Below are 11822 nucleotides of genomic sequence, written 5' to 3'. Positions count from 1 at the left end.
TCCCGACTCTGAATTGGATGGATCTAGAGTGGGTAATTCATCGACCTCAGTTTCGTGGAACACGGAATAGGCGGCCCTCACGCTTCTGGAGTTAGAACTAAAACTATCAGTTCATCACACACAGCATTTATTAAATATCACATGAGATTTGTGCCGCTTCACAGTCTCAATGGCAGCTTTACACATATCGTCACTACATATCTAGACAAATACTTGCTTCTGAGTGGTCCAAATAAATGGCGTGACACAGACGGTATGCACAGAACAAAAACAATGACCTGTTGAGTGTTGAGCCAGCCAACAGACGGCAGTGTTGCGGTTCAGTTAGCGACGACACCTGCTTCGACGATTCGATACGCTTAGCGTCGCACGATGGACTCGATTACTTCTCGCCTTCTCGGCGTCATGGACCAATGATACTCGAACTAGGCGATGGGCATGTCGTTTCATTCAGACATGAGACACGTTGCGCAGTTACAAAAGAATTCGCTCACCATTTACTCTAGACTACTCGTCATAAGGTAATGACTGACGGTCACCCACAAGACACAAGCATTCCGACCCTCCCATCCCCCACACATCACAAAAGACGTTCCTCAAGTGCAACAGTCATTTAGAGATTTCAGGCACCCACGACCTCAGACGAGCTCATGCTCGGTAAACTCATCATAATCTACGAAGTCTCACAAATGCGTCTGTCTTCACGTTTGTCCGTCTCCACAGCCAAAGCTACCTCATCAAGCCTCCGAAACATACATTAGCCATGGTCCCTTCCTTTCCAACATCCCCAGTCCCCACCTCCCCCCTGCGAACCCTCCCCCCCTCAGGGTGTCACCAGCTGGTCGTGGCTGCGCTGGTGGAACACGAACAGTACCCCGGCGTCCCAGGCGGCCCTCAGCAGCGGGTCGGGCACGCGCCGGCGGCCGGCGGCGGCCGCGTGGTGCCACTGGGACAGGTCGCCGTTACAGGTGGCGTCGTCGGGCGGCGGGCGGAACTGGGTACCGTTCACGCATCGGGTGCACTTCAACCTGGAGAGGGAGGGAGCGGTCAGTCGGCCGTAAAGCGATGATTTGTGCATGGCTAGAGGAAGCAGAGTAGCGGCAAATATAGATAAGACTGCTGATACTATACTCTGTTCCGTTTCAAGCTTGCAGCCGAAGTGTCCTGCTGAAAGCAGTGCGTGAATTCCGTATATAACTACAGCTCTTACATTTCAAGACGAAATTCTTGAGCGGAGGAGCGATCTGCCGAAGAAACTCCGACCGCAAGCTTGAGTTGGAACAGACTATAGGCCCACAACTGGAATGCAGCCATCACAGCTGAAATATTCACCGATGACTTACGGCAAAGCCTGAAACATGATTTCATGACAGCCGGACCTTCGATTTGTGAAAGTCTCACGAACGCTGTAATCCCAGCCTGGATAGCCCACGGCCGTCCGTGACCTATGCCATGTGCATCAGGAGTCCGGACCGACCGTCACCTCTCGCTCACCTGTCGTGCGTATCACAGATGGTGTCCTCGCGTTTGAAGAGCTCCTTCAGCTCCGCCACGCTGAACAGTCTCTGTACGTCTTCCTCGTTATCAACGACACACGAGCTGAGCGCCTTCTTGTGCGTCTGACGCTGGAACATCTTCTCCTCGATGGTGCCCGCCTGACAGCAGTAACGATTGAGGTCCGTCAGATCGAGAAAGTCATGTTGAGGTTGGGGAAAATGCTACAGGGGCTGCATGTCGAACCACTTTACCATGATGCCGCATACGACAATGACTATGAGTATTGATTTACGCCGTCCCAGGTGGATCAGTTTATGTACTACCGAAGCAAATACGCCTGGACTTAATTAAACATCGGCGCTCGACATGCAACACAGGAAAATGCAGCCTGTTATGGACACATTGAACGTCGGCTCTATGCTCACCGCCAGCAGTCTGTAGACGAAGCAGGGCTTCTTCTGTCCGTCTCTCCAGACGCGCGCCATGGCCTGGTCGTCGTTGGCCGGGTTCCAGTCGGGGTCGAACATCACCAGGCGGTTGGCGCCGATCAGGTTCAGCCCACAGCCGCCCGCCTTGCTGCTCAGCATGAAGATAAACTCGGGAGACGAGGGGTCGTTAAACCGGTCCACTATCTGGAAACGGGCAGAGCGGGATTGGCGGTCGTGGGGAGGAAGCCGGAAAATTGGTAAAATATATTATCGAACTAACCAAGAGAGTGCAAAGATCAATGATAATTATTGGACCTTAGGGCGTTTCGCCAGTTGCCCTATGCTCCAACACCGACAGTAGCGTCAAAACCCAGTCATATAGCTTGTGTGGCGATACCACCAACACAAACGACCTCAAACAAATATGTATCTAACCCTTGTGGGGCGATCGCCCACCTTGGCGCGTTTTTTGATGGTCATGCTGCCGTCGAGCCGGACGAAGCAGTAGCTGCGCATCTGGCAGAGGGTCTCGAACAGGTCGAGTGTCTGCGTGTAGTTGGAGACGAGCACCACCTTGTCGCTGGTCTGCGTCTTCACCAGGGCCAGCAGGTAGTCCAGCACCGACACCTTGCCGGAGAGCTCCGGACGGACGCGTCTAGTGGACACAGGGAGGGGGTATTAGACACATCAGAAGACACAGACACCCTGCCGGACAACTCCGGACGGACTCGCCTGGAGGACAGGGGCGGGTAGATATTAGAGGACAAAGACACCCTGCCGGACAGGTCCGGACGGACTCTCCTGGAGGACAGGGGCGGGTAGATATTGACACAGACACCCAGCTGCCGGACAGCTCCGGACGGACTCGTCTGGCGGACAGGCGGGTGCGGACTGCGGAATTTCAGATACGAGTGGACGCGGACACGCCTGGTGGACACAGGAGGGGAGAATGATATACTGTGGTGGTGTTTGCAGGTTAGTCATTCAGTTGCTTCACGGGATGCCCCTACTTTGTAACCTATACGGACCTTGCTAGTTTCCGACAGCCTCTAATATCGCGAGTCCGTCTGGGCAGGACTGTCATCCCTGACAAACTCACGGAGTATCTGTCTGAGTTCGTCTTGACTCTCTAACTCACTCTGTCGAGTGTCCGTCTGACTGTCTGAGTTAGCTCTGCCTCCCGAGTCCCCGACTCACTTTGTCGAGTGTCCGTCTGGATAGAGCTGCAGCAGATGGCGCAGCTCACTGCCCGGCTCAGTGACCTTCTCGTAGATCAGGTCCGGGTGGTTGCACAGCTTCTTCAGACTGGTGATGGCGGACAGCGCCGACTGAGTCGATTTGCCGTGACCTGGCGGTGCAGAAAAGTGAAATGATAGGCTAGAATCGCTACCAGCCCGCGCCATTTAATCCACTCCACATTCTTAGGCATAGGTAACGATTTTTGCTGAACTGGAGGTGGCCAAGCTCTCCCAATTCAACTCCGGCTTGACTTTTTGAGCCATAACAGACGGTGCGGGTCAAGGTCACTGCTAGGGTCGCGGAGGATCTGTAGTGTACGGGCACCCGCAACTCAGCAGAAATCGACACTTATGTTTATAAGCATTCGCGACTCGCGGTGGTAGTCAGTTTTAGTTTCAGACAAGCACTGACCCTCGTATTATCTAAATAATAGAGCTAAGTAAGTCCATACATCAGTGTCAATCGACGCAGAAGTCACGCCCAAATCACGACTCTCTCCCCGCGCATCGTTATCTGCATCTCAGCACCCTGTACGTACCGCTGCCCTTCTGTCCCATCAGACTCCGACGCACGGCGTCCGAGCGTATAAAGGCGTCATAGAGCGCCAGTTGGCAGTCGGTGAGACGACAGGACACCACCAGCTCCTGTTTCACCGGCAGGTACTTGGAGAGAATCGCTGCCGTGCGGCGGATGATACACCTGAGGGCAGCGACAGTTGCATGTCAGTCATGGTGAAAACGCTTCACTGATAGAGAAAATAAACCGGAAAATGGCTGATTGGTCGTTTGATGATTGACGGTTGATCCGATGTCAATGATCGTCGGGAAAATTGGGTAGATGCTCGAAGAGCGCCTTTTTGCTATCAGTCAACGAAATGAGCATAATACAACCCCAAAAGCCAAGCAGCTTCTGTAATTAGGATTCGATCCCAGATATTTGTGTCAAGATGGTAAGATTACTGTGTCATAGCTACCATAACAGATGCAGAGAACTCATTTGATTTCTTTGAATAAGAATGCCTATCCTTTGAAAACTGCTCGTAAGCCACCCCACCTAAAATATCCTTTCCTCTACCGACCGCCTCCCAGTCTCGCCCACCTGTTGACGATAGACAGCAGCTCCTGGAGGCGCTCGTTGCCCTTCTTATGCTCGTCATCGGTGGCGTCAGCATCACGACCCCGCAGGATCGGCGTCTCGAACTTACGCTTAAACTCGCTCGCAGTGCCCAGAATGCCCTGTGGAGGGACGAAGAGGGTCGAGAGAGGTCGCTGTGAAAGGCTCCAACATGCGAGTGAGAATTGGAGATATCACCAGCCATATGCCGCGTCGGTCAGCCGTACTATGCTGTCGCCACTATGGTCGCCACACCCACTCACTGTCGCATTATGTTATCGCCGTTTGTTTATCGGGGTTTCGCCAAACCAAGAGCCATCTGCTGCTCGTGACACATCAAGTGCAATATGCTGTCGCCACACCCAGCCTTACCTCATTGACGAAGTGCACCAGACTGAAGTACTCGAGCAGATCGTTCTGGATGGGTGTGCCGGAGAGCAGGACACGCCGTCGGCAGTTGAGACTCATCAGTGCCGAGTACGTCTGGTTCTCGTGGTTTTTCAGACGGTGACCCTATTGTCAGGGAAGGGAGGAAGACACCTGATCAGGCCATCATCCATCGATGTAAGACGATAAAATAAATTTGACATTTGCCACTACTACAAGAGCACCAGCCCTCTCACTAACCCACTCGACATCCCAATCTGACAATCACCAAATATCTCACCACCGTTCTCACTCCATTACAGAGTCCCAGCTCTTGCACCGACTCTCACATCCTGCCATCGACCCCTAGTCTCGCCAGTCCTCTCATCACCCTCTCACCTCGTCACAGAGCACGAGTCCGATCTCTCCGCGGTGCAGCAGCGCCGCGTGGATGCGGAACGTCTCGTAGGAGATGATGAGGATGGGGTTGACGGGCCGGCGGCCGGTGCGCGTCATGAACCCCTCGAGCTGTCGGACCACCTCCGTCCGTCCGCCGCCGTCCATCGCCAGCGCCGAGACCCGGCCCGACAGCCACTTGCTGATCTCGTTGTACCAGTTCTGGTGGAAAACGCGGGCATAGAAAGACATCGTAAGGACATATTATGATAGGTGCAAAAACGTAATCACAACAGACTGGCATCACATTTGATACAGACGAGTCGCAAATGAAAAATGACCTGAGTTGGGCTTTCTATAGCAAACTGACCGAAGCTCTGTTATAGGCAGAACATCTTCGAAAAGAACTAGGAACAGCCGATGAAAATCGTCACTAGCTATCTACCGGTACGTAATGCAGCATCTCGCGAGATCCACGTCGCCCTGCCACCGACCTTGACCAGGCTGCTGGGTGTGACGACAATGCAGCGATCGATCTCGGGCCGGCAGTCGGGACTCTGTCGCAGCAGTGTCCACATGAGGGTGATGCACTGCAGCGTCTTGCCCAGACCCATCTCGTCGCCCATGATGCAGCCGAAGCTGCCCTCGATCCGGCGCCCGGTCACGCAGTCGTACATGAACTTGACGCCCTGGAGGAGACGGACAGGTGAACGTGATGCCGCGGGGATTGTTGTGAGCAGTAGGGCACGGCGATGAGCAGAAACAGATCATGCAGACAAATCCTATCATGGACAAAAGCTGACTCATGCTTTGTCACCGACGAACAGGCGGACAAACTTTATACGACCCCTAATAATTCCAGCCCTGTGAGGGATTGGGACGTAACGTACTTCCTTACAAAACCGACTCTGGGAGAGGGGGAGGAGAGAAGACAGGGCGACTCACCTCCCGCTGATGGGGCCGCAGCACATTACTTAGCGCCGGATCCACCACCACGTGTACCAGCTGCTTGTCACTGAAACAGGGGGCGGGCACGCACAATTCAGCAGCAGAGTTCAGCAGTGCACATTCGGAAAAATTGCAAAACTCCAAAATGCTATCGTAAAAAAACTGGAATGAAATGATTGTATAAAAAAAGAGACAGGAAGGGTATGTGTAACTGAATCAACGAGGTCAAAACGAGTGATTGCCCCATCACTCCAAAAGTGACTCAGGCAGAGTTAAGTACGAGTCAGCCATCAACATTCTCTTTTGAATAGGAGCTCATGACCCAGACTAGTTTCCCCTTTCCGGCTTCCCCAGCCCCGACCTCTCCCTCCCCATCACTGACGCCTGCATGGTGAGCTGCTCGTGTTGGCTGAGCTGCGGCGGACTGTAGAGCACCAGCGCGCCCGGCTCGTCGGGGTCGTGCAGCGGCTGACGCGCACCCGTGCGCCGCACCCCCAGTCGGCGGTCCGCCAGTCGCGCGCCGTTGTAACTCGGGATCGGGATCTTGAACGGTCGAGACAGGATCTGACGCAGACGGGCCTCCTGGAGACAGAGTGGGAACATTGAGCAGTGAGAGGGCGATGTGGGGTGTCTCACCCGTCCGTTGGGACAGGATGGGTGTGTACCTTTACAGACGTCCATGCAGCAAACCGTAGCTACGGTGTGCTGCCGTGTGCTACGCGTAGCTTTGGTCCGGCGGCGCTAAACATCGCGTCCGGGACCAGTCGCCGACTCACATACGGAGAAGGGCCCGGTGGACGATTCAGATAATCGGTGACTCACCGTGTCCCAGACACGTCAAGCAAGCGACTGACGTTTAATTAACATACGGGTTTAGTGTGTTACGGTTCCGCGAGGGCGACTCACATAGTCAGAGACGGGTCCGGTGGGCGACGCGCCGAGCGGCACGTTAATGGGCTGCAGCGGGGAGCGGACCACGGCGGCGCCATCCTCTTCCAGCGCCGGCTGCTTCCTGCCAGATGCCCGGGAGCAGGACTCGTCCGAGCGCCGCTTCAGCGCCGAGAACTGACTCGGCGCCAGACTCCGACGCTGCAGAGAGCGGGCATCGGTGTCAGCTAATACATGAAGCATAACTAAAAATGACCCTACTCTGGTATTGACCATGATTTGAATGTATATATTGCATGAGCACAGGCCACAACAGCTGTGGGGCTGATGGACTCTCTAAATTCTGAAAGACAAAAGGCTTTTGAAAGCCACACATGAAAAAGCATTTGCCATTCTCACATGCTAATATTATGAGCATGGACTATGGAGCTGGCATTACCATCACCTGCAGTTAAAATTGATGTTATATGCATGCTTACAATCTAAGCATCACTCATTGATCCCCATCAAACAATAAATCTAGGCAGCTTTTATGATAAACAAGGTAACCTGAGAACATTCAAGGTGGTGAACATGCCTAATACAATAGTAGCAGGACAAGTAATTTTATTTACAAGAAGAAACTTACCATTTCTAAGTGAATATATCAAGTAGCAACTGGTGCAAAATACAGAAGTTCTAGTGTATCTAACACAGCAATTTGAATTCTTTCTTCCTCTTACATTAATCTTATCCATTCAATTATTGCACCTCAGCTTGACATCCTCTAAGAATGAAATGCCACAAGTTATCTGCAAATGCAATTAAAATAATGCCTTAGTCTTGCACACATGAAAATGTGCAGCATTTAGAAGAAAGCAGATAATCATAAAAAGATAATAAGCACCCAACAAATGGCTGGATCATGACTGGGTCACATAAAAGCAAATAGAAATACCTAGCTTTACTTTATAAACTTTTAGCACTTTTTTGGGACAGAACCAAAGCAAAAGGGCACCAAGAATTAAGTAAAAAAAAACCTGTGACATTGGAACAAACACAGTGTCAATATCAATCAATATTTGGTCATCACAAGTCAAAACTGTTGAGCCCCATGATTGTGATTGAGTGTTATCACCTGGCTATCTGTATCAGGCCATCTGTTTATTTCTTTCAGCATATATACTTAATACTGCACAAAGGTCGACCTTTGTCTCTTAGATCCTTGGATCCTCTTAGATCTCTTAGATCAAGATCCCTTGTCAAACTTAGATCCTGTTATCTAAGTTGAAATGCCTACTCTCCCTTGACTAATGCACTGATCAATTTGGGATGATTGGATTGTAATTTAATAATGCTAATCAAATTCATTCATTTTGAAAAATGTGATGCAACTAGGGCTTATCTTATGATCTTATCCAAACAACGCGGCTATTTGCCTTGTCTTGGTCTCGAGATAGGAATAGGTATAGGTATAGGTTCAGTGGACTAGGATTAGACGATGGTCTATTTGATGTCCACATCGGTCATAGGTGGAGGCAATTACTCAGGAATGGTTGATTGTCATGATCATATGCAGGGCTGCGGAGTCGGAGTCGGAGTCGGAGTCGGTCGGAGTCGACAGTTGTGACCAGAGTCGGAGTCGGAGTCGGAGTCGATTTTAGAAACCCGAGCCGGAGTCGGAGTCACCGAAAATCTGTCGACTCCGCAGCCCTGCTAGGTCTGCAGAGTCGGAGTTGGGAGTTGGAGTCGGTCGGAGTTGACAATTCTGCCCGGAGTCGGAGTCGGAGTCGGAGCTGGTTTTTGAAAGCCGGAGTCGGAGTCGGAGTCGCCGAAAATCCATCGACTCCGCAGCCCTGATCAGGGTTGGAATTTCACTTTTTTGTTCTGGTAGTGGAGTACAAAATTTTTGGGCCAGTGGAGTACAACTGTACAGCGTTGGGGTGGTCAATTGCGTCTGCATAGTGTATTTTTTTGTGCAGTGTTTTTCTTTGTACCTATGTATGTAGAATTGTAAGCATGTGAATAAACAATACAGTGTGGAAAACAATGTTTATCGAGTGACGCAGCAAGACGATCAACTAGAACTTTTTTGTTGAGAGTGGCAAGTATCATGTGATCATAACTGAGTGGTTAGTGGTCATAGTAAGGATTAGGTTAGCAGCTAGAAGTAGGGACGAGAGTCTGGAACCAAAAATTGGTGCTCTCGTATGCACCAGGAAGCACTACTTAGTCATGCAATATAATGAAATGCAAGCTATAACTGAAAGCAAGATTATCTGAATTTGTTAGACAACTTATGTATAGGACTTCACTTTGTTGAATCATGCTTATGACTTAAAATAAGAATGAATATTCTGATTCAGGGTCAGAGAAATGATAGTACCTAGATCAGCAAAGACAATTGGGAGGTTAATGATAGTGATATTAACTCCACTCCAGGTAACAGTCAAATTATCAATCAATCATCATAGTCATCATAGTACATATTTATTATTTACTATCATGAAAGGAACCAGACCAAAATCAAAGTGGAACGTTCACTTACCCCACCGCTAATGCCAATGCCCACGGCCACGGCCCACGCTTGATTACAATTACAAAAGACAAAACCTGTTAGGTTGTTCTTACAACTATACTCATAGCATGGAAAACAGGCAACAATGGAAAACAAACGAAAATATAATTACTTCAGCCAGCTTCGAAAATGTGGAAAACGCCGCCGGCGGCACCAGCGGCACAAATATCGGCGCGGCGAAATAAGCGGCCCGATAGAGTTGGCACAGCACATACCACGGAATCGCGATTACGCTACGGCAACAGGACCCGGAGACAGAGGTCGGAGTACAGCCTTTGAACACCAATTTCACAATAACCATAGGTCCTCTGGCCAAAAACTGCCTACCATCAGAAAGCAGGCTCAATTTTGTATCTGTCATAGCCGGGCCATGAGAAACGGAGCTGTGTGGAGCATACAATTGGCAAAGGAGTACTGGATCTGCACTTTAAGTTTTATCATCGAGTTTCCAGTTCAGAAAATCTTCAATATTAACAGTTACGGCATTTCATTTGGAAAAAATTGGTCATATTTTGAAAGGTTGTATTTTTCTCCTTTTTTTAAACCACAAACAATCATTATTTGAGCAACAGTTACGATGCAAATGTCGAAAGATTCCAAGTCGTCTCCCGATCATAAACCATTTAAAATTCCATCCTTAGGAGAACTGAATCAGCGACTCCACAGAAGCTGTGCTGACTTGATCATCTCTAACAAAAAGACAATCATTGCGCACTTATTTTTGCTGTGGTAGGTAGCGGCATGGAGATAGGAATATATACGACGCATCATAATGAGATGTATAGTGTATTATTGTATAGTAATTAGTAAAGTGTTTTTATATACCTTGCGACGTATATTCATTCATTTTGTGGTCGGGCCTGTGAGTTGATATCCGGATATCCCTATGATCCCTATTACGATAGGTACACATGCAGCGTTTAGTCCAGACCCTGGTCCAGACCAATAGGTACTCCATGGCGTTTTTGATAACTTTGTACCTCATCATCATCCTGGATTTGGACTTGGCACAAATGCAAGTCATTCTTAGTTATTAAGCTCACAAAATACAACACTTTGCATGTATGTTTATTTCATGTAGGTACATTGTCTACAGGACCACGTAAGCACATAATTCAAATTTGTTAAGCATAACACAGCAATGTACCAGTACAAGTATCAGTTCTGGTAGTTGTTCATCACGGCTGGTGGATGTTATGCAGGATATTTGGCTCTTCGATCTTCATTATGCTGTGCATTGTACTTGTAGTTTTTGCCCTGACTTGGGTTGGGCCCCCGGGCTGGGATGCAGTTATTGCAGAAGCTGTGTTTCCACTGGGTACCTGTAACACAAGGGAGTATGGGCAGTTCATTGTCAAATTTCACACCCTTTTATTTGTGTGGGACGCGTAGTCATTGGAGTACAAAAATTGTCATTTTCCAGTGGAGTACAAAATTCCTGGCGCATCTGATACCAGAAAACGGCAACTTTTCCAACACTGGCCCTGATCATATGTCATCACAGAAACAGCTTAAAGCCTTTGCTGAAGGTACTAGGCACATAAATAACATAGCACAATAACAATAATATAAGAAAGGATACAGATCAATAACTATATCAATATAGTGCATTTATTATCAACAAATTACACAATTGCAAATATCAAAATGTGTGTGTTGTGTGCGCATCCTCAGCGGGAAAATTTATACGACCATGGCGCATTAGTTTAGAAATCGCGCCAATCACGATAATATAAGCCTTTGTAAATGACGTATTACTTAAAAGTTATTTCTTTGGAAAGTTAAAAATCATGGAATAGATATGCTTTGCTTTGCTTATTTTGCCAAAAAGAGCTTGGTTTATGATATCTTATGCTTAATTGTTTAAAAAACGTTGAAATGGCAAAGGTAGCAAGGCAAATGAGATGTTTAAGGATCAGCATGCATTTTTTTAAAACTGTTATCAATTTAAGCCTGCCTACAGTTTTAAATTTTTCTTAAGAAGTCAAATATTTTAGTCAGCTTTAAATCAACTTTATCGTTTATATAGCCTCGATGCTGTTTACACAGTCTTGTACCAAACTCTATGTGACGTCATATCAGATCAAAACAAGATCGAGCCTATGACGTCATATTTATTCTGTAGTTTATTTGGAACACTGCATTGTATTCGGCCCTGAGCGCTCACACATTTTTTGTCTTTTCATATAGGGCCTTGGTCTTTTCAAAGAGAGAAAAAAGAGTGGGAGGGGACGTACTAGACACTGCCGGATATTTATATTTTCCATTAAATATGCATAATGCATTAATGGTGTTTTCCCTCATTTCGTCTTTGTTTTCTTCGACGAAATAACGATGACGACGGAGGCTGACTGCTGAGGCGTCCTACACTCGCTCTGCGGCTGGTGAGT

General features: G+C 48.6%; 2 protein-coding genes across 10 annotated transcripts in view; one reads left to right on the top strand and one right to left on the bottom strand.

Annotated features, from left to right (window-relative positions):
* Nucleotides 1-110: 110 nt before the first annotated feature.
* Nucleotides 111-11114, bottom strand: LOC122393777 (DNA repair and recombination protein RAD54-like). 7 transcript variants are annotated; one of them, XM_043390193.1, is made up of 15 exons: nt 11064-11114; nt 7504-7641; nt 6894-7076; nt 6370-6569; nt 5985-6054; nt 5534-5728; nt 5043-5261; nt 4650-4790; nt 4263-4399; nt 3703-3863; nt 3123-3273; nt 2382-2580; nt 1923-2129; nt 1495-1655; nt 111-1028 (listed from the first exon to the last, which is right to left on the bottom strand). In XM_043390193.1, exons 2-15 carry the CDS (start codon nt 7504-7506, stop codon nt 824-826), a joined length of 2232 nt encoding a protein of 743 aa, XP_043246128.1. In that variant the 5' UTR covers nt 7507-7641; nt 11064-11114; the 3' UTR covers nt 111-823. The 7 variants fall into 7 exon arrangements, with proteins under 7 accessions (XP_043246128.1, XP_043246110.1, XP_043246118.1 ...); XM_043390175.1 differs by having other exon boundaries at nt 7504-7666; nt 11062-11111; XM_043390183.1 differs by having other exon boundaries at nt 7504-7666; nt 11015-11069.
* Nucleotides 10161-11822, top strand: part of LOC122393807 (IQ and ubiquitin-like domain-containing protein) — an 18932-nt gene continuing 17270 nt past the window's right edge. For 2 of the 3 annotated variants that reach the window (XM_043390207.1, XM_043390249.1), the window contains exon 1: nt 10166-11816. The gene's annotated coding sequence lies outside the window, so the exon portion shown is untranslated. Of the gene's footprint in view, nt 11817-11822 lie in introns of all 3 variants that reach the window. The other variant, XM_043390215.1, reaches the window with a different exon arrangement.

Source organism: Amphibalanus amphitrite, unplaced genomic scaffold (assembly GCF_019059575.1).
Source record: "Amphibalanus amphitrite isolate SeventyFive unplaced genomic scaffold, NRLGWU_Aamphi_draft 000025F_arrow, whole genome shotgun sequence".
NCBI classification, from domain to species: domain Eukaryota; kingdom Metazoa; phylum Arthropoda; class Thecostraca; order Balanomorpha; family Balanidae; genus Amphibalanus; species Amphibalanus amphitrite.
Note: the sequence above shows the minus strand (reverse complement) of the source record. Positions and strands in the feature narration are given on the sequence as shown.

Bases quoted from the DNA above. Each gene is read 5' to 3' on its own strand.
- LOC122393777 (XM_043390193.1), bottom strand. The intron at 3,864-4,262 runs GTGGGCGAGACT...CGCTGCCCTCAG, and splicing joins CTGCTGTCTATCGTCAACAG to GTGTATCATCCGCCGCACGG. The intron at 3,274-3,702 runs GTACGTACAGGG...CTGCACCGCCAG, and splicing joins GATGGGACAGAAGGGCAGCG to GTCACGGCAAATCGACTCAG.